The sequence below is a fragment of the Pipistrellus hanaki genome (assembly GCF_964339955.1).
Source record: "Pipistrellus hanaki genome assembly, chromosome: 18".
NCBI lineage: Eukaryota > Metazoa > Chordata > Mammalia > Chiroptera > Vespertilionidae > Pipistrellus > Pipistrellus hanaki.
In genome coordinates this window covers 26,186,790-26,209,119 of record NC_140520.1, presented here as the reverse complement: position 1 = coordinate 26,209,119, position 22,330 = coordinate 26,186,790, and the positions used below count along the sequence as shown (strand labels likewise).

The window sequence follows — 22,330 nt, the reverse complement described above, 5'->3', positions numbered from 1 at the left end:
ATGGAGGGAGGCCCCTATGTGAGAGTCTAGGAGGAGTGATAACAGAGGATGTAATTACACTGATCAGACCCCCGCCCTTTTAAGCAGGATGGGCCAGGATGGCAAGAAGGCAGTGAGACACCTCGAGCCCCCCTGCCTTCCATCTCCTCTTTCTCCACTTCCTCCTCCTCAGTCATCTTTCCCTCTTTCTTCCTCTACAGTCTTTCTCCCTCTTCCCTCCTAGTCTTCTGTTCCTTTTCTTTCCTCTCTCACTTTTTGCCTTCATCTTGACTGCTCATAATCTGCTGGAGCCCACCTGGCGCTGCTTTTGGCTCCCCAGGTGGCCCCGACTGGTAGCCTTACTCCGTTCCTTGTGACTGAATGGGGCTCTGGCCCAGGGGCGCTCTCCCCTCATCTGAGCTTGAAGAAGAGCTGAGGTTCCTGGGGGTCCAGGCTGAGTTCAGACCAGCCAGACTGGTTTTTTGTTTTGTTTTGTTTTTTTCCACCTCCAGGGTTCTCAGGTTGGTTGCAGCCAGGTTAGATCAGTTCTGAGGATCTGAGGCAGCAACATTGTCAGGACGAAGGGGCAGAGGCGAATGGTCTGCTGGCTGCTCTGGTGTTTTTACTGGGGATAGGAGTCCGAGCATAGCTGGGCTGGCAGAGGCCTATGTGAAAGGGACTGGCCATTTACCCAAGCGAGTGAATAGCATCTCAGAGCTAAGCCAGCATCAGACGCCCTATAGACCCGCAGCACATTGCCCGGGATGCCAAGCCTCTTCTGGCCTCTGGCCTCCTTCCCCGAAGACCTAGAATGTAGCAGAAAGGATTTCACGGGCACTGGCCTGTATGCCACGTGCTCTCTGTGCTATCGGCAAGACCCTTCCCTGTGGATTTATTGTGACTTCCCAGAAGGAATGAAGACTACCAGATGGGAACACCACCAGTTCTGCTGTTTGGGTAGGCAGGTTATCCATTAGCCTCTCAGTTTCCACTTTGCAGGATATGAACTCCCCCACGTGGCATCTCCCCAGTGGAATCCTGGAGCAATGTTAGAGGAAAGGCTATCTGGTGGTGTGTTGATCCCCAAACTGGAACCCCATCTAGAAAGATTTGTGTGGTCCAGAAGCATAAAGGAGGGTAGACCTGGACCCCAAGAGCTGAGCCTTCATGGATGTGACCGACTTCCTCAAAGAACATTCCAGAAAGCGACAGAAATTGGAATGGCTCCTACTCCTGTCTAATGACATGGGCGTCACCAGGACCACTTGAGCAGAGATGAAAGAGGATGAGCCTGGTGGGGAGAATTTGCATTCTCTGCTAAACCCCGCAGCACACCCTCAGCCAGGTTTTCATTGTTGCCCCGAAGGAGCTGCTTTTGCACTTTTCTCTGATGCGTTATGATGGTCACTGCCCCAGGTCACTGACTGAACGGAAGGCCGGGCAGGCTGCTGGACTGTGCTCCCTGTCACCTGACCATTGGAGCCACCACACAAAGAAGGCAGAGTGTGCTCTCTGTTCTAGCTTCTGTCCAGACTTTCACTTAGTTCCTTGGGATTTCCTATTGTTTTGCCCTGAACAACGTGACCAGTGCTAGAGTACAGGGACCTTTAGGGGCCAGTTCTGACTGTAGATGTGTGCAGTGGGCAATAGTGATGTGGAAAGACAAATCCTGCTTTCCCTTCTGACAGCCTCAGGGTGTTGGCCAGAGGGAGTGCTGAGTTTGCACTGCGTGCTGGGAAGAGGCGCCACCTGACTTTGCTGAGGCCAGACTCTGTCAGTGAGTCTCTCACCCTGAAGGCAGTGTTTGTAGGAATTTCCTCCCCAGCTCACTTGCAGGAGCTGAAAACTCTTAGGAATTGAGAAAAGATAGCCAGGTAATTTTTCATTATTTTACTACAGGTTTGTCTCACTTTATGTACAAGATGTACAAACTAGATATACGTACAGGGAAAGTTGGGCATATGCATTGCATTTTTGCCATTTGAATTCTACTTACAATATACCAGAATCTCATCATTTGAATGGCATCTTTGGTAAAGTAAAAAAAAAATCACCTAACAATGAGAATTGATTTTTTTTTTTCTTTTAGATCTAGGATTTTGTATATTATTTTTCTAAAATCTAGGCAAGCCTATATTGTTATTGGTTATTCTTACGTACGTGCCAGTGATTTCCAAACTGTGTCCTTATTAAAATCAGCCCTTGGCCCTCGCCCTGGAATTTCCAATTGAACTCTCCAGGATGTGGTGACTCTGAATGGCATTTAGGGTTAAAAACCATGGCCTGAAATCAGAATCTCCCGAGGTTGAGCCCAGAATGTGCTTATAACGAGTTCCTCAGGTGGTGGTTCCGTGTGCTCATGTCTGAGGGGCCAAGCACATCTGTGGCAGGGAGGACTCCCAGCCATTCTCAGGACCCCCCCCCCCCTGCAGCTGCCTCCACCACCACATTAGGGGCACACGTCTAATCTCATACACTCTCCCTGCCCGGGCTACAAGTGCACGCTTCGTTAGCAATTTACCAACATGCCCTTTTTAAATAGAATTTTGTTTGAGGCAGTATAGGGAAATGCACAAAGCAATGTTTTTCAGGCTCAGAAAAATTAAGATCCAGTCTCAGAGAAGAGAGCATGTCATTAGGGAATCTTTGTCATTCAGGATGACCTGGTGCAGGCGCTCCAGTCTCTGAGACCTTCTGGGCAACTAGCTAAATCCCAGGCTGTGGATAATGTCACCTCACATTTAGTAATCAACGTCAAGTGTCAGTTCAGGCATGAAATGAAAATAAGCTCTGCTGCAGTCTGATAAACTCTACTGCCATCCATCTACTCTTCCATATATATTCCATTCTTCCTACCTTTTATCATCCATCTATCCAGGAAGCCATCCACGCACCCACCTACCCTTCTATCTATCCAACCATTCATCCACCCTTCCATTCATCAGTTTTATTCATCCTTTCTTCCTTTATTTCTTTCATCCATTCACCCATTCATCCATCCATTAATCCATCATCTAACTATTCATCTACCTTTCTATCCCCCTATGCATCTATTTATCCATCCATCTGTCTACCCATTCATTCACTTATTCCTCATTCACTGGATTTATGCCAGGCTTTGTGGTTGATATAAAGATGATAAACAAATGGTCCCAACTCTCAAAGAGCTTTTAGTCTAGTAGATGAATTAAGACATGTATTCAACTAACCAGAATAAAGAGCAGATTGAATATGGCTAATCTAAGGGTCCAAGGTGCTTTGGCCTCTAAATTAGAAGTTAGATTTCCAGGTAGGACAGTGAGAGAATGTTGACTACCTTCTGGCTATTGGACACCTGGAAAGCCCTCAGTTGCTCATCTCACTGAGAAATCAATGCATAGCTTCCTCTGTTGGATTCCTGGGACTTTGGAGTTTTCTCTTACTTTCCCTTTACATACTTCACACAGATACAATCATACAGGGACCCAGTTCTTTGAAATTAGAAAAATGAGGCCACTGAGTGGGTAAGTGGTGCATGATCTGTGGGGGCCAGGTGACCTCTTTCCTACCTGAGAGCTGCTAACTCCCTCTCCTGCCCTCCATCCCTGTATCCCAGTGCTCACTTTCCTGGTCTGTAAGGGGTGGAGATGCGGGGGGGAGGGGATTACCCAGGGTGATGTTGGAGGTGGGGCTTGGGTCTGGACCACTCTCACAGCTAAGCTCAGTGGTGGAGACTAACTCGTTCGGAGGGTGGGGGATGCCTATGAAATGTGTTTCATGTGGCCTCCTTTACTTACTCCATGGGATGCCCCTAGTCCAGGGGCAATGGGAGGACACTATGGAATATGGTTACTAACATCCAGGAACTGGCTCTTGGAGAGAGGAGTGGAGAATTTAGGTTTTTATTTTTGCCAAGTGCGTATGTGCTTTGGCACCCTCCTGCAAAGTGAATCCTCCCTTTTCCCTCTGGATTCCTACATGGTGCCTAGCGTGAGGACAGGCATGCTGACGGATCGACAGACAGACCAACTGCATTATTAAATAAGTCCTGAGACCCTTTGCTGTGCTCTATCCTACAGGTTAATGGAAACAGCGAAAGAAATGACTCGAGAGTCCTTGCCTATTAAATGCCTTGAAGCTGTCATCCTGGGCATGTATCCTTTAAGTTATGTTTGCTTAAGTTTAATCCATTGGTGGATGGTGGCCTCCCTGTGGGGCTGCTGTGCCTTTAATGTCCTAGATCCACAGAGGTGATGACCATTGTCTCTCTGGAGGACTAAGCTCCCCTGTCGTTTCTCTTTAATGTCCACCATCTGGAGTTGAACCAAATCAGAGCTTGGCTCCTTGGACCATCATCACTGTAACCTGTTAGCTAAAGCCTGTATCAGGGCCAGCTCTTAGGCCGGCCTCGCTAGTCACAAGGAGAATTCTAACTTGGAGGGACCATAGAGAGTGTATGTGCTATATATTGCATTCATCTGGTATCACAACAGGAAAGGCACTCAAGGGGAAATGGGGTCCTCCAAACCCACCCCCAGGGAAATTTCTAAGAGTCGTTTGTGGAAGAGACCATGTAGTGGTATAGTATCCTGACTGCAGAACATAGAGCTGAGACAAAGGTCTGGTCTCTCTCACACCCTCTGTTCCATTTTGCACCAGACTCCTGGCTCCTCAGCTGACTATGGCCCAGAAAACTGTGATGGCACTCACGAACTAATGGTGATGGCAGTAGAACACCATCCAATAGAAGAGGAAAGAAACCCCCAGTCCTTTGGGGTGATGGCTAGAAGGGCCTGTGACCAAGAGAACATGGCAACATGTGGGCTTGAGAGGTGGTCCCAAGACAGACCGGTTAGGTCCTTGGGCGCTGTGCCGAGAAGTGTGACCTTTTGCACAAAGGCAGTGGGCAGCCCAGGTGAGAGCTCTGGAGCAGAGCGGTGACATCATCAGGTATTCGCTTCAGAGAGGTAATCCTTAGGGCAGGCTGAAGGGCGGACGAGAAGGCTGGGGCTGGATCTGCCGAGCCAGGTAGGAGCTGTTACACGAGGGAAATGGTGGTGCTTGGACCATGGTCCTGGCAACGGGGATGGATTGGAGAGACAGTTTCAAGAGATGTGAAGGAGATAGAGTTGGCAGGCCTTGAAGGCCTGCTAGGTGTAGAAGCCGATGAGGAGGGGATCAGCAAATAGAGGTTTCTGGGTTAAGCGACAGTCTGTGCAGGAGGGGCTGAAGGGGCGAGAATGACAGACGGGTGAGATACGACAGCCAGATGTGAACTAAGACAGGAGCAGTGAAGGTGAGGCAGGCGTTGGGGGTGTCCTCAACTTGTGGACGGATCCGATGTGAAGGGTTGGAGGATAAAGAGGCGGCGACTCCACATTTCTGGCGTGGAAAACTGGGTGATGGGGTCATCCTTCAACAGTCCAAGGGAAGGACTTAACCAGGAGGATTACATTTATGGGGAGATGAGTTCAGATTCGGACATGTTGGAGTTGAGGAGCCTGTGGGATGCCGGGTAGGGTATCGGGAGTGTGGAGCTCAGGATGGGCTCAGCGCGGGAGATACCACTTGGGGAGCCGTGTGTTTAAGGGGTGGCAGGTGCGTGCTGTTCATGGAATGAGGAGAGAAAAAGCTCAAGGTTGAAATCTCATGATTTTTCGGTCAAGTTGACACAAAACGCCCATAAATGGCACTGACAAGGACAACTCCAGAGGTAGAAGGTAAACCGGCAAGGAGATAGAGAAATGAGCGGAAGGATGGGTGGCTGAGAATCAGACAGGGAACAGTGGGACATTTTTATGAAAGGGGACTTTCCACCCCTCTGCAGCCTGCAGAGCACCGGTCGGGACAAGATGGTCCCCAGGTGCCCGGGGCTGACATTTCAAAAGTGGGAACTTGAGCCTTACAGAAGCCTCTCCCCAACCCCCTGTCAGACCTCCTCCTTGCTCCTCACAGAGATGAAAGGGGCTTCTGGGGAGCCCAGCAGGAGTGCAGGACCAGGGTGGGTGGGGCAGCAGATGGCTCAGGGCCCCCACTCCCCTGGTGGCAAGAGGCAGCACAGCTGTTGGGCAGAGCCTCCTGCAAGTTTAATGGGGGTGAACAATTGTCGGGGATTTGCTGGGGGAGATCACAAATGCAGGCCCTTCGCTGAGTGGACTAGTTCCCCTCAGACCGCCTGCTGATGGACGTGTGTGCACCTGGGTTATCTTGCTTTATAGTCATGCACACAGTAGTTTTGACCCTGTGCAGATTTATAAATTCAAGCCATTAAGTGACAGGAATTAAAAACTTTTAGGCCTGGCCAGGGTGGCTCAGTGGTTGAGCATCAACCTATGAACCAGGAAGTCATGATTTGATTCCCGGTCATGGCACATGCCCAGGTTGCAGGCTCCATCCCTAGGGTGGGGCATGCAGGAGGCAGCTAATCAATGATTCTCTCATCATTGATGTTTCTCTCTCCCTCTCTCTTCCTCTCTGAAACCAATAACAGTATATGTATTAAAAAACACACACACAACCACTTAGAATTGTGGGGCTAGACCTATGACGAGCCTCTGGGCCTGCCCAAATCTGAGGATCACATACATGCTCTTGGTTTTCCTTTGTTCTTCCTGGTGTCACATTTCAGAAAAGTGTGGGGAGGGTGGAATAATTCGGCTCACTCTGCCGAACTCAGGGAAATTTGATTCTTGGACACAGACAAGAAACACAGCCCTGAGTCGTAAAAGTTACAGCATCTTTGTCTTTGCTCTTTGCTCTGTGTCAGCATCCCTGTGGCCTGCTTTGCTCACGGCCACGGTGAAGGACAGGACTTGGGTCATCTGTCTGGGCCTCCACACACTCTCCTCTCCTCATCCCTTCCCCACCCCACCCCCCACTCCTCACCACCTTGGCTCTTTAAAACCTGTGTCCTTCCTGTTTTCTCTCATCACGTTAGCCCAGAATTCAGGATTCGTTCACACAGAGCCACTGTTTTCGTCTTGCTCGAGCACGTGGGCACACTTTCACAGGCGTGCTGGAGTGATAGACCTTCGGTTCCAAGTGGCTTTTTGAGTAACAGCAGCGCTTTTGGGGCCCTGGCTGCCCCTGGCGGGGCTTAGTTATGGTAGTAAAGTACTGTGGTTTATTTACGTGGTTCATTAGCAGAGGCACGTTAGGCACATCCCCAGCAGGCGGGATGGTGGGACCTTTTCCAGGGCTTGGGGCCCTGCTGGTCCCTCTTCCCTAGCGAAGCCCAGGCTGTTTCCCCGCCCTCATCCACACCTCCTTGTACCCTCCACTTCGGTTTCCCACTGTTCCAGGACACATGGCTTTACTGATGGCTGTAATGATGGAACACGTCCTAGGGATTAGTGACTTGTGGCAAGGTGCACCATCCAGTGGTCTCTCCCGTCCCCTCTCCTCTCCACATACACACACACACACACACACACACACACACACACACACACACCGCCCCGTGGCTGACTCTCCTTGTCCCAGGAGACTCACGTTGGGGCCACTACGCTTAGGTCCTTAGGCTTGTCTCTTACAGCACACATCATATTGTGAGGTTTTGTTTTTTTTTTAGTTTTATTGAGATGTAATCGACATACAGTACTGTGTATAGCATAACGATTTACATACATTGTGACTGTGGTGTTTTAAAAATTGTGGTAAAACATTCATAATATAAACTTACCACCTTATTTAAAAAAAAGTTTAAGTCCTTACTTGAAGATATATTTATTGATAGAGAGAGAGGAATGAAGAGAGGGAGTGAAAGAAACATTGATGAGGGAACACCAGTTAGTTGACTCCAGTCCGTGCTCCAATTGGGGATTGAACCTGCAACCTGGGTTATGTGCCCTGACTGGGAGTCGAACCCTCCATCTTTTGGTGTATGGGATGATGCTCCAACCATCTGAGTCACCCAGCCAGGGCTACCGCCTTACTTTTAAGTGTGCAGTTTAGGGGCATTGCGAACATTCACATTTTGGTGTAGCCATCACCACCAGCCATCTCCAGAACTTCCTCTCTCCAACTGAAACGGCACACCCATTAAACACCGACTTCCCATGCCCCCTCCCCAGCCCCTGGCAACCATCACTCTACTTTTTGTCTCTGAATTTGACTTCAGATGCCTCATAAAATGGATTTATACGGTATTTGTCCTTTTGTGACTGGCTCATTTCACTTGGCATAATGTCCTTAAGGTTCATCTATATCATAGTATGTGTCAGAATTACCTTCTTTTTAAAAATTTGTTGACACTATTACAGATGTTCCCCATTTCCCCTCCCCTTTACCCACCTACACTCAGCCCCGTCAGAATTACCTTCTTTTTTTAAGGCTGAATAATATCCCATTTTATGGGTATATCCCACTTGTTTATCAGTTCATCTGTCCGTGGACACGTGGGTTGTTTCCACCTTTTGACAATTGTGAATAATGCTGCTGTGAACAGGGGCGTGCAAATATCTATTCTAGTCCCTGCTGTTAATTCTTTTGGATCTAGACCCAGAAGTGGAATTGCTGGATCGTGGGGTAAGTCTACATCTAGTTGTTTTTTGAGGAATCGCCATTCTGACCATATCGTGGTTCCCTTTTGAGTCTCTGTCTTCATCAGACTTGCAGAGAAGGGCTGCAGTTCTTCACCGCTGGCCCCACAGCCCCGCCCAGCAGGCCGTTTGGCCAGGAGGCACTCTCTCAGTGTTTGTTACACTGACTTAAACAACTGAGGAATGCCCTTAAGCCAGCCCCAGAGAACTCGCCCCAGAAAGCAAGAGAGATTTTATGTAAGAGGCCTCGGAAGGATGTGATCTCACTCCCTGACTGCCAGTTCATCTCACATGATGGAAGTGGTGAGAAAGCCAGAAGTCACTTTTGAGAGAATAGCCTTCCGTGATCACATTGAGGTCATTGCTAACCTCGGGGCTGTGGGCTGAATTCTTGCAGCTTCTGTCTCTTAAGGGCGTCTGGATGAGCCCTCCAGCCCTTTATGCAGTCCTTTTACCTGTAAGGAAGCATATCCTCTTGATCTTAGGCGCCTTCTTTCAGCAAATACTCTGCGTGCAAGCACTTGTGTGCAAGCACTCGTGTGCAAGCACTTTGTGTGCAAATAGTCTGTGTGCAAGCACTTTGGGTGCAAATATTCTGTGTGCAAGCACTCTGGGTGCAAATACTCTGTGTGCAAGCACTTTGTGTGCCTGAAGTGCTATGCCAAGGAAAGGTAGCAGGATGCTCAACACAACTCCTGCCTCCACAATATACAAACAGCAAATAATCAGAATGCTGTATGAGTAAACAAGTGCTCTGGGCGTTACTGGGGGTGGGTGGGGAAATGCTTACCCGGATGGACGGAGGAAGGTCAGAGAAGCTTTCACACTGGGAATGGAGAGGGGATAATAGTGAGGCTGTTGCAAGGGGTGCAAGCTGTGTGAGCCCACAGCATCCTTGTCATCATGATTCCTAGGCGATCCCAGAGATCTGTACCAGGTTTGAATCCCTCATGCTGGAAGGCTGGTGTGTGAGTGAAGGCATAAAACAAGTTAGACCACAATAGGGACATGATGTAGAGCACATGTGTCAAACACAAGGCCCTCGGGCCAAATCCAGCCCGCCAGGCCTTGCAATGTGGCCCGCACCGCGCTGTCATCACTGCACTCCGCTGTCAGTTTATGACATTGTCAGTTTATGACTGTTCAGTAAACCATTCGGCCCGTGATTTAGGCTGGATTTTAGATTTTGGCCCCTTCTCTGATTGAGTTCGACACCCCTAATGTAGAGTGTTTAGTGGCATATTTCAGAAAGTTTCGTAGATCACTTAGGCCTTATAGCTTGGTAATGTAAAAATCACTTAAAAGGCTTTACATTTTTTAATTATTTGACTTCGAATTCTGTGGGGTGGTGGGGATAGGGTGCAGGATATATGTGCTGAGGGCAGTGGGCACAGATCTGGGCATTCATTATAGTCTCAGGGTGCAGCCTTCAAAACTGTCATGGATCTGCTGTGGGTCAGGGTGCTAGTCCAGGTTGATGGAAAAGTTAGATTGTTCAAAGAAATGACGAGCAGGGACCAAATTGTGGCAGGACTTTGTGCAAAGAGCTCTGTCACAAGTCCCAGGGAGGATGGCAGACACTAAAAACGTAAGCAGGAGAGTGACATGTTCCAACTTCTGGCTTAACTAGATCCTTCTGGCCACTGTGTGGAAAGTAAAGTGGAGAGGGGGCTAGAAATGGTGAAGACAAGTCCTGGAGGGTGGAGGACTGTCCCCACTTCCTGAGCTTTTACTGTGCACAGGCCGCCACGTTCAGCACCTGGATTGTTATGTAGCTGAGGAACACTCCGGAGTCACCAAAGATGCTCAGCCGAGGAGTGACTTTATGAGATCCCAGTAACCCTCTCCATAAAGGCTGGGTCTTCGGCTGTCCATGGCCAGGCCTGGGCTGTCCAACAGACTTCGAGATGGACTTGAGGATGTGGTGCCGCTTGTCTGTCATTCCACAACGTGGTGTCAGTGGGGCAGTTACTTGGAGCTGCACCTTATGAGGTTCCTGAGCTCAAAGTTGAGGTAATAACAGTAAGAGGCTGGGTTACTCCATCCAAACCAGCCCATTATGTGGAGAGAGCTGAGCTGCGATGCCAAGTGCGTTGGGGACAGAGCGGGGCCTGGGATTCAGCGGTTGCAGGCAGCTTTCTGTGTGGTCCCCAAGGCTGTGTCACTTCTATGGCAGGGCCATCGGGAGGAGAGACGGACTGCACGTATGACCATTCTGACACCTGTCTCTGCCATCTAGTTAATCAGCCAGTCTGTCCCTTTCACCTGCCCATGGCCTTGCCTTGCTTCTGGTTGTCATTTCTCCCCCGAACATTGCAGAGACCTTCGGTTCTTGGAATGTCCCACATATTCCAGCCAGAATGAACATTTGGGGATGTCATTCCCAAATGCACATAAAACCCTTTAAAAGCTTGTCTCTCCCCCCCCCCCCCCAAGTTGGTCTGAAGGTTGTGGGTTATTGTTAAGCTGATAAAAGCTTGTCCCCCTCTGTAGAAAACCGAGAGAGGAGAAAGTACTTGTTATTGTTTTGTTTTGCATTTATGTAATTACTAAAGAAGATGGATGTTTTTTCCTCTTTGTCCCACATTAATTTGGGTCTGGTACACCATACAGTAGGTACTCGAAGATACCTTGAACCCTTTCAAAGAGGATTAGTCTGGAATGGTTGGGTGTCAGCCTACTCAGAGGCAGAGGGATGGACTGACCCATGGCCCCTTTCCCTTCCTGTGAATTGTCAAAGCCTCCTTTATCTTCCTTGACTTGGACTTATCTAAGATATTTAACCAACGGACAGCCTTCCATTGAGCGATTCCCCATCAGCTTTAAAACCTACTTCTCAGGAAACTACTTTCATCATGTCGTGCTGGGGATTTATTGCAATGGCCACTATGGCTCACTGGGCATGAGCCGGAGGGCGGAGCTGATGGACAAGCCGCTGACCTTTCGGACTCTGAGTGACCTTATCTTTGACTTTGAAGACTCCTACAAGAAATACCTGCACACGGTCAAGAAGGTCAAGATTGGGCTGTATGTCCCCCATGAGCCTCATAGCTTCCAGCCCATTGAGTGGAAGCAGCTGGTCCTCAACGTCTCAAAGATGTTGAGGGCTGACATAAGGAAGGAGCTGGAGAAATATGCCAGGGACATGAGAATGAAGGTAGGTGCTGGGAAGGCAAGTGAGGGATGAAAGATATTCTCTCTCTCTCTCTCTCTCTCTCTCTCTCTCTCTCTCTCTCTCTCTCTCTCTCTTTCTCTCTTTGTATCCCCAATTCCTCTTGCCTCCTCCCCACATTTCTGAGATGGTAAAAACTTTCTTGAGGTTATCTTCCTTGATAGCCACCCTATTTAAAAAAAAAAAAAAGATAAGCCTTTTGCTGTTTGACATGGACAATTAAAGTCTCTCATTGTATATACTACTTCAAAAACGAAGTAGCTAAAGCCAAATAGATGTTACAGTTACAGCAATGTTTGGTCTGTAGTTCTTCCTATGAAATCAAATCTAAAATGTTAGTCATTTTATACTAAGACTCTAGTTTTGTTTTGCTCTATTTTGCCTATGTAATAGAGTGGCTGATCATCCCAGTTTCCCTGAAACTGAAGATTTCCCCAGGGTATGGGATTTTCATTGCTTAAAACCAGGAAAGTCATTCCCTGGCAGGGTCGCCAGTTGTTTGGAGTGTCGTCTTTAAACACCACGGTTGTGGGTTCAATTCTCGGTCAGGGCACATGCAACAGTCAACCAATGAATGCATAAATAAGAGGAACAACAAGTTATCTCTCTCTCTCATCAACTTAAAATTTTTTTTCTTAAAACCAAGAAATTCCTGGGTAACCCAGGATGAGTGAGTGGGTCCCCAGCTTTGGAAGAGTCACATTATTTCTGTTCTGCTTAATGAACAGCAAAGCTCTTTGGCAAAAAAATTCTGCCCTGGTGTCACAATGGCAAACAAAGGAGCACACGCTCTGCTGGCTTTATATAAACTCACTCATAAGTCCTCCTTCCTTCTACCTTGTCACTTCCCATGTGACATGATGCCTGCTGTCCTTGTCCCTCCAGGGCCTGTGGAGTCACAGAGAGAAGCCTGTGCAGGCACTGAGGACCACAGGGGGGAGGGGTTTTCTACATTCAGGCTCGGTTATGTTCAGCACATGGGGACTTGTCATCGGCACTCTGTGGGACCTGGAATGGAGATTCCTGGCAAATTGAAACCACTCTGTGCGTGTGTGTGGGTGGAGAGTCAAAGGAACACGCTGATTTCTGGGGCAGTGTAGATGGGACTTTGCCTGCACCAGAGAGGAACTTGCTGAGCAACTAAACACAGCCCAGGAGGCTGAGGCACTGGGCTCTGCTCCTCTCTCTCTGCCTCGGTAAAGGGGGCATCATACCCCCTGGGAAGTGGCACCTTTGCTTCTTGCTTTCGCAGGATGAGAGAGGAACTCGGTGTCTCAGACTTCCTCCTAGAAGTCTCCCGGCTCAGGGCTTTCTAAACCATGTGATCATGAGTGGGCTAGGGGCTGGGGCCTGGAGGCTGGGCTGGGGGAAGACTCAAGAATGGGGGCCGTTAGAAACCCAGTATACCAACTCCTTATATCTCCTTCAGATCCTGAAACCTGCAAGTGCCCACTCTCCAACCCAAGTGAGAAGCCGGGGGAAATCCCTGTCCCCCCGAAGGAGACAGGCAAGCCCCCCGAGACGGCTCGGCAGGCGAGACAAATCGTGAGTAGTATTTCCTCAACATTTGTGGGTTTGTCCTGGCCCTGGGTACAAAGCTGTGTCCTGGGCTTGACACTTGAACCAAACAGTGATATCCAAGCAGCTGGTCCTCTCTTTCTTATGGAGAAGGACCAACCATGCACATCACCCCTATTACTCTTACTCGCTGACAGTCAGCTGTAGACACAGGTGGAGAGGTAAGCCTAAGACTGTGTGAGATGAAGAATAGCCCCACATCCTGGCAGCATGGAAGGAACACTGGACGTAGAATTAGGATCCTGGGTCTGGACCCATCTCAGCTACTGAGGAGCTCCGTGACTGTAAGCATATCATGAAACCTTTCTGGGCTTACATTTTTCTCACCTCCCAAAATGGGATTGTTGGAACTGATGAACTTCCTTCAAACCCTGTAGCCCTCCGTACCCAGCAGAAATTGTAATCACCCTCTGTGGGTGGCAGCATCAGAAATACCCACAGACTCACCCTCTTCCTTGGCTGACTCTACTCCCCCTTGTTTTAGTCCTGAGGCTAGTGACTCCACACCTACTTCTTAGGTCAAAACCAACCACTTATGAAATGACAGATTGGAGATGCTCAAAGTAACCAGTGATTAATCCACTGGCAGATATTTGGGCCATGAATACACTGAGGGGAAAATAATGCTTTTATTAACAACAGTGGCAGGCTGTGTCACATGAGGTTCTGACCCTAATCCTGCCCCTGATGCTGGCCATCACCCTTGATCCTTGACCCTGACCCTAACTCTGTCTCTGCTTTCCGATCCAAACATCCATCATTGCTTTCACCAACAAAGTATTGATAGTAGTTGTCTCTGAGGACTATGAACGTGTAAACCGTCCCCAGAGGGTCATTTAGCTTAGAGCAAGTGACCCAGAAATAGGAATCTGATTGCTCCTGGAGCAGGGGAGGAAGCCTTCTCATCTGATTCATTATCCTTTCTGCTCAGAGGGGGCTGAGTCCTTCCCTTAGGAGCTCCTAATCTTGAGCAAGTGGTGAGCAATCCACACAGCCTGCTCTTCCCTCTAGATTAGGTCCAGAGCACAAGAAACCCTAAGCATTCTTCTACCCAGTGAATTTAGGCACAGAACGGATGGCAGCTGTTGGCTTTTGAGATAATTCCCATTGGATCCATTTTACTTGGACCCACAAGAACTTTGCAGTCCATGGCATGTTAAGTTTTTAACCAGAAAACGTTTACCGTGGTTGACCTGGAATGGTAAAACCAATAAGATCGCAGAAGTTGGCTGTGCAGACAAAGGTCAGAATGATAAGCTAGGTGGTGGTGGTGGTGGTTCGAGAGAAGCAGAGGGAGAAGGTGTCTTTGAGTTTGGACTGTGCAATTTGAGGTGCTTCTTGGGCATCCAGGGGCAGTTTCCTAGAAGCTGCTGGAACTGCAGATCAGGAACTTGAGGAAGTTGGGGAATAAAGATAATGATATGAGAACCATCTCCTTGAAGAGACCATTGACATGATAGCTGGGTGAGTTTGAAAGGGAAGAAAGAAGTGATGTCAAGGCTCAGAGTAGGCCAGAGGAAGAAGAATCTGAACAGAAGAGTGCAAAGAGGTAGTCAGAGAGTGAGGTTGGAGCAGAAGTGTGAAGGGCATGCGTGTGCCACGGAGGACAGCTGCATAGGAAGCGGGGAAGTGAAGGGGGGTTTGAAAATGGTAGATGAGGCGATGGAGATGGACGGACTATATATTACATGCTCTTATCCTGCCTGTGAAGGAGGCCGAGCCATCTGGGGGGAGTGGGGAGGAGGGCAGGTTGTCAGTACCAGGTGAAGAAAGGGCTGCACACAGCACAAGGGCCCAGTGGAGGATAGAGAGAAGGGTCCTATAACCCTGTCCTCCAACGTGAGCTAGCGGAGAATCACCCACAAGGCTTGTGAAAACAGATTGCCGGGCGCCTCCCCCAGCATTCCTAATGCAACAGATCTGGGTGGGGCCTGAGAGCATGGTGTCCTAACGAGTTCCCAGGCAATGCTGATGAGCCAGGTCCAGGGACACACGTGGACATCCACTAATTTATCAGTCAGAATGGGAGAACTGACTGGGGGGTTGGCCTTAAAAAATAACAGGGTCAGCCCGGCTGGCGTGGCTCAATAGTTGAGCATCCTCCTATGAATTAGGTGGTGGTCTTGGTTCGATACCCGGTCAGGGCACATGCCCAGGTTATGGGCTCGATCCATAGGCGGGGGCGTGCAAAAGGCAGTTGGTCAATGATTCTCTTTCATCATGGATGTTTCTATCTCTCACTCTTCCTTTCTCTCTGAAACCAATAAAAATAAAGTTTAAAAAAATAACAGGATGTCAAGATGAAGGAGCCAATAAGGCCATCGAGTGTGGTTCAGGGACTTAGCCCTGCCCAGTCCTGCTTGGGCTTCTAGATAGTGAGGTTGCTTCGATAAAGTTAGAGGTCCCTGGCCTGGACCCAATGGTTGGGCCCCACTGAGGTCCCTCTGGAAGGAGTTCAGTGGCTCTTCTCCTGAGGACCAGATAGAGAAAGCCAGTTCTCAGTCCTCCCCCCGGCCAAGCCCATACCCTAATCTCTGGCTACTTTGTCATGCAGTCAAGGCAACCAACCAGGCCTGTGCTTGCAGAGGACAGATGTTAGACTGCCACAGCTGTAAGTGCAAAGCCACTTGCCAGTGGTGGGCCCACTCACCTCTCCCCTCCTGCCCACCTGAAGCCTGGGAGTGGGCCTGGGCATGGGGAGAAAGACGGGGGAGAGGACAGTAGTCACTGGAGGCTTTGGGAAGGAAGACCTGCAGGAAGATGGGGATTCACTTCCATCACCTCCATATCCAGAGGGGAGGCTCCTGGAGCACAGAGGTGATGGCTCATGGTTCAGTGAAAATAAACTTTTGCAAAGTGGTGAAGAGTGGCTGCCTCCAGCCCCTGAGTCCCCTGCACCCATGCCTCTACCCCACAGCCCTTTCTCCTGGGCAGAGCCCTCATTCCCTGGAGTCTCTCTTCATGGACTCCTCCCAATGGGTCAGAATTTGGGGACTTTTCCAGTTGGCATTGGAAGAGTTTTATCATCAAGGGAGCCTAGGTGGCTTTTTGAGTTCCGTTCCTGTGGAAAACTTTATATGAGCAAATCCAGTGAGCCCAGGGTTATTCTTGGTGTTGGAAACCCCTGCCTGCCATTACTTTTCTCTTTGCCCTAGCAGACAGATACTTGACTGAAGTTTCAAAATGGATTGATGTGATAACAGGAGAGAAGATTCTCTCCCCAACCCCTCCTACACCTGAAGTCTGAACTGCAGGGCTGGGTAAGGGGTCCCAGGGCTGCCATGTAGGAAGAGAGGGAAGTGAGATGAGGAAATGAGAGTAGAATGAAGGGCTGCCAGAGGTGGGGATCACCGGAAGAGCGCAAGCCCCAAGCCCCTCCCTCCCTCTCTAGATCCCTGCTTCCACCAGGGGACACACTAGCACCCAACACCCTGGTTCCCAGAGGTGTGTCCAGAGAAAAGGAGCTTTTCACTACCCCAGGGTCTTCATCACGTAGGCCTTTCTCCAGGTAACCTTGCTGGGGGAGAAGAGAAAGTGGCGAATTTTGTTATGGCTCAATAACTCCGCCAACTCTGGGAACCCTACTGTAGTATGGTCGGGGCTCAGTAGGGTCTGGAGACGCTTGTCACGGAGTTATTATTTCAGCAATGACATAAGGCCGTCGAGTCATTTCTAAATGTGTTGGGTGCCATGATGCGGCTAAGGAGTGGCCCAGAGGGTGGAAAATGCCATAACAGGCAAGAGGCCCATCAGCTGTGGGGTCCCAGGCCATCTGTGTGTGGGTAAATTTAGCGGCTGCACATCGCCCCTCCTCCCTGCAGCGGGAGCCACGGCCAGCCCTGCATGCCTCTCTATTTCTGCACTTGTCGGAATAATCCCGGCAAGAAGGATCCGTGTCACTGGGTTGACAGTCAGCTGAGTGGCACGTAGCAAAGGGTGCGCTAGCGCCAGCTGAGACAGAATCTCTAGAGGGAAACGACTCCCCGACTCTCTACCCACCAGTCCTTTCTCATTCTCTCTCCTTGAGGAGCGTTTAAAGAACCCTCCACACGGAGCAGTCAAGTGGTTCCTGTGGTTCTTAGAGATGGGGAAATGGAGGTGGAGATCCCTGTGTACAAGGTCTTCTGTGACCTCAATTAAACCTCTGTCTTCACAGTTCAGTCCCTCCTAGCTCTTTCTTCACTGAGGAGCGTCCACAGTGGTTCTCAACAGGGGCCAGGACACCTTCTGGAGAAGGGTTAGAAATGCGGTGGGGCCGAAACCGGTTTGGCTCAGTAGATAGAGCGTCAGCCTGCGGACTGAAAGGTCCCAGGTTCGATTCCGGTCAAGGGCATGTACCTTGGTTGCGGGCACTTTCCCAGTGGGGGGCGTGCAGGAGGCAGCTGGTTGATGTTTCTCTCTCATCGATGTTTCTTACTCTCTATCTCTCTCCCTTCCTCACAGTAAAAAATCAATAAAATATTAAAAAAAAAAAAAAAAGAAAGAAAGAAAAAAAGAAAGAAAGAAAGAAAGAAAGAAAGAAAGAAAGAAAGAAAGAAATGCGGTGGGAGAGGAAGTGAGAGGGTGCTCCCCTCTAGGGCCCTGGGGTGCCAGAGACCATAAATGTCCTATGGAACTCAAGACCACCCTCCCCGGTAAAGAACCAGTTCCTAAAATGCAGCAGCGGCCCCACTGAGAACCCCGAATGTCATTTGGGGTCCTTTCCAGTTCTGACAGTCCTCGCTTTATGCTTGCTGCCTGTGACCTGGACCTGGGAGGATAGAGGTGAAGGGACAGTGGCTTTCTGGCTGGCCTGCCTATGGTAGCCTGAAAGCAACTCATACCCATTAGAGTGACACATGGAACGTTCTTCCAAATTGGAGCAAGAGTCCCTGAGGATGCACCAGAACCTCTGTCTTCTCTCTCCTGTCTGGCTCCTTTGTCCTCTGTCCCTCCTTCACTCTTCATTGCTGTTCATGATTCTTTTCCTCTCTTTTTTCTTCCTCCTTGATTCGCCTTCTTCGTCATTCACTCCATATGGAACATCCCAGTCTTTGTCCTTCTGTGAAGGCACCAACCCCACGGTTCTTTCCTGCTGTTTCTCTCCTGTGTGCCTCCTTCACAACTCACACAGACACGTCATCTCTGCTGGTTACCAGATGTGTGGTTTTCCCCACACCAAGCAATTCTCGGTGACGCTAGCTGGGTGTCCTACGGTGTAACTCAATTCTGACACTACCTACCAGGATTCAGCCCCACAAGACTATCCCCCTCACCCCTTCGTACACTTTAGATGACATTCAAAAGCCCAAGTTATCACTGATGCTTCTGACCAACCAGCTCTTGATCAGAGGTTCCAAGGACCCCCTCCTCAGGTTCAGTTAATTTGCCACTGAGCTCAGGAAAACTCTTACCTACGTTTACCAGTTTATTAAGGGGAAGGATTAAGAACACAGATGATCAGCAAGATGAAGAGTTGCATAGGGTGAGAGGTCCCCGTGGAATTGGACATGTCACCCTTCCCGGGTGGATGTTGTTTGACAGCCTGGAAGCTCTCCGAACCCCATACTTTTGGGAAATTTTTGGAGGCATGATTGATCATGAGCTCCATTTTCAGCCCTTATCTCTTCTCAGGAGAATGGGGAAGGGTAAGAATCCCAAGCTTCTAATCACTGCTTGGCCTTTCTGATGCCCACCTCCAGCCAAGAGCCCACCCACAGTCACCTCTTTACTACAAAAGATGTGCCTAGTGCTCTAATCCCTTGGGAAATTCCAGCGGTTTTAGGAGCTCTGCGCTGAAAATGGGGTTGAAGACCAAAATGAGAATTTCTCCTTATAAATCACAATGTCCCAGTCTTGGTGGCGGGTCATGGCTTTAGTGGGCTTTACTCACTCTCAGGGTTGCAGAGGTTAGTCAGCCCCACCTTAACACAAGGTCTCCTTTCACTGCCGGGCCACGGTTGGACAATGGAACTCCCACTGCACCGGTGGTGAAGAATCAGCAAAATGTCTCCAGGCATCTGGCTGAGTGAGGGCCAAGTCTGGTGCTGCTTAATGAAGTCACGGATAATCCATTTGGCTCCGTGGTTTAATCACATTGACAATGTGTTAAATGGGGCCCAAGAAGTCATTCTGTTTAGATCCCAAAAGAGAAAATATCCCCAAGGATGGGAAGGAGGAAATTTCTTTAGCATGGAAAGCAGAGGGGAAAGAGGGGGGGAGTGTGTGTGTGTGTGTGTGTGTGTGTGTGTGTGTGTGTGTGTGTTTGTGTAGAATAAGAGAGAGAAGAAAAGCTATGGAGGGAAAAGTAAAACCTCCAAGATGGTGTGGGGTTTCTTTCCAGACTCCCAGAGAAGGTAGTTTCCAGCTCAGCTCACCACGGGATTTCACATAATCCAGGGTCTCTGGGGATGCTTAGAGAAACCAAGATGGAATGGCGGGCCTTATCAGGGGAGACCACCTTAGGCAGAGAGCCAGGTCTCCGGAGCTGACCACTGTAGACAGTCAGACAGGGTTGGGTCCTAGAGGGTTCTCCATCCCAGACAGAAAGGAGACCTGAGATCAGAGCCCCGAAACTGTGCCCTGGAATCTCAAGAGCCAATGGCTCTTGGTCTCCGGCCAGAGCCTCCGGCCTGGGGAGGGCTTGGAGGAAAGGGCAAAGGACTGGAGAGTCTCTTCAGAGCCAAACCTGTCTTGGCCGAATCCTATTTACATCACAGCCTCAGCTGTCTGCCCTGTCAGCTGCCAGCGGCGGTGTCTGCAGTCCCGGGAAGTAAGAAATGCGAGTGAGGAGCAGGACTGGCCGTGAATGAGGGTGACAGGTGTGAAGGAACCAGCCCAGGGCTCCTGCAGAGGAGGCCTACCCAAATAGGCCACAGTCCTAAAATCGGGGCCTGGCCTGAACTGATTCCTTCCAGATTCGGCAAGATGGGAGGGCCTGGGGTCTCCAGCTGAGCTTGGGAATGCTGGGCCAGTACCACCCTGACCTCCTCTGTTCTGCGTCCCTAACAAAGAGGTGACGTTAGAGCTGCACCTTTTCCATGCATCCCTTCCAGGAATCCCGAGTCCACTAAGAACCAAGTGTCTGGTTGTGAGGGCACGTGCAGGCGAGCACATAGACACGTGCACCCCACCCTGTGGGGCTGTGACCTCGGGAGACAGGAGCCAGAAGCATAGATGGACTGACTGGTGGCCTGTGGGTCCCCACCAGGCAGCCCTGAGTGGACCCAGATGTCCCATGTCCCTGCAGTGTCTCACTTGAAGGGAGAGAAGCAAGAGGTAAAATTGCTTGGGAAGAAAGGGAATGGATTTAGCTCCACTGAGAACAGGAAGTGTTTATCTTGGTAATCCCCAAACCTGGAAGGTTCTTGGCACAAAGTGTTCTAAATCAGTTCTTGTGAGTAAGTGTTGAGAGAGTCTCAGGAGCCTTGCTTTCCCGCTGCCACTCGGGTCCTCTGACGCCTCCTGACAGCAGCCAAGCAGAGTGGAGGCAGAGGGGCCAGGAAGGGACTGCGTGGTTTAGGGGGAACCCTGATGGCTTCCCTTCCATTTACTGCTGCTGCTTTTATTTATTCATTAGTTTATTGGTTTATTAAAAATATTTGTATTGATTTCAGAGAGGGAGGGAGAGAGAGAAACATCAATAATGAGGGTAAGTCATTGATTGGCTGGCTCCTGCATGCCCCACCCTGGGGATATAGCCCACAATATGGTATGTGCCCCCGCTGGGAGTCGAACCTTGACCTTCTGGTTCATAGGTCAGTGCTCAACCACTGAGCCATGCTGGCTGGGCACGGCTGCTTTTCTTTTCTTTTTAAAAAAAAATATATTTTATTGAATTTTCACAGAGAGGAAGAGAGAGGGATAGAGAGTTAGAAACATCGACGAGAGAGGATCATCAATCAGCTCCCTCTTGCACACCCCCTACTGGGGATGTGTCCGCAACCAAGGTACATGCCCTTGCCCGGAATCGAACCTGGGACCTTTCAGTCCGCAGGCCGACGCTCTATCCACTGAGCCAAACCGGTCCCGGCACGGCTGCTTTTCTTAAACCTTAAGTCTCAGAGACACCCACCACCTCCTATGTTCAGCCCCAGGATGCGAAGTCATCCCCAGCTGGGTCCCCAACATGCTGCCCACTTTCTGGTTCTGAGTCTGTCCTGGCATCCGCATCCCGGCCGAAGCGCTTCCGGGCCCTGAGGCAGCCTCAGCGCGGGTGAAAGACTCAATGAGCCACCCAGAGATGGTCCACCCTCCCTGCAATGCCGAGGCCTAGGCAGCCGTGGCGAACGCTGGAGAATTTCCCACAGAATACCTTCTCTGGGGCCCCTGCCTCTCCTCCCCAACCTGCCTCCTGAGTAGCCCGTCTCAGCCGATCCTGGACTGCAGGCCTGAGGTTGGGGTTCAGCATAGACCTCGTGGGACCAGGCCGTCAAGCATCACCCTCATTTTCCCTGAATACATTGATGTGAGAACAGACACAGCTGGGGTTACCACTGGTGGTTGTATTCTCTGCTTCCTCAGAGTGCGCAAAGCAAACGTAAAGACCCCAACCCCTCTTCCCGTAAAACAGAAGGCGGCCTGAGGGCCTTTCAAAAGAAAGTCTTCTGATTTCTTTTCCTTGTTGGGCCTGGGGAAGCGTTTGGAGAAATATTTCAGTCCGTCTAAAAGAGTAACTCTGGCTGCGATGAGAGGTTCTGGGCAAGTGCAGATGCGGCTGAGTCATCACCCTAGTGCTTGTGTTTCTTAAAAATAAATCCCCTGCAATGTTCTAATTATAGCCGGGGGAGACCTTGGAAGAGCCTCTGCCCCCACAACAGTGCCAGCTCTGGCCCCGAGCGGAGCTGGCAGGGACAGAGCGGCGATTCTGGCTGGGCCGGCAGGCAGGTGGCACTGTGATGACCCACTTCCGCCCTTCGCCAGGCCAGGAAAGGGTGGCCAGTGTGGCTGTGAAAGAAAAGGGTTTCCTCTTCCAGGCAGTTGACCAGGATTCTCATTTCCCGCCTATGTTAGTCTTCTTTCCTCCCCTAGTTTCTGGGTACCTATGGAGATACAGCCTCGTCCCCTTCCTTCGGAAGCCCTCACACTTCCTGTCACTGCAGAA

The 22,330-nt window shown here is 50.0% G+C and overlaps 1 protein-coding gene across 2 annotated transcripts in view; it reads left to right on the top strand.

Moving 5' to 3' along the window:
• VASH2 (vasohibin 2) overlaps nt 1–22,330 on the top strand; it is a 38,330-nt gene that overhangs the window by 12,084 nt on the left and 3,916 nt on the right. Inside the window, exons 3-6 of one of the 2 annotated variants that reach the window (XM_084865567.1) lie at nt 3,426–3,482; nt 4,038–4,112; nt 11,274–11,655; nt 13,100–13,215. In XM_084865567.1, coding sequence (XP_084721693.1) covers nt 3,426–3,482; nt 4,038–4,112; nt 11,274–11,655; nt 13,100–13,215 — 630 coding nt within the window. The remainder of the gene's footprint in view (nt 1–3,425; nt 3,483–4,037; nt 4,113–11,273; nt 11,656–13,099; nt 13,216–22,330) is intronic. The other variant, XM_084865568.1, reaches the window with a different exon arrangement.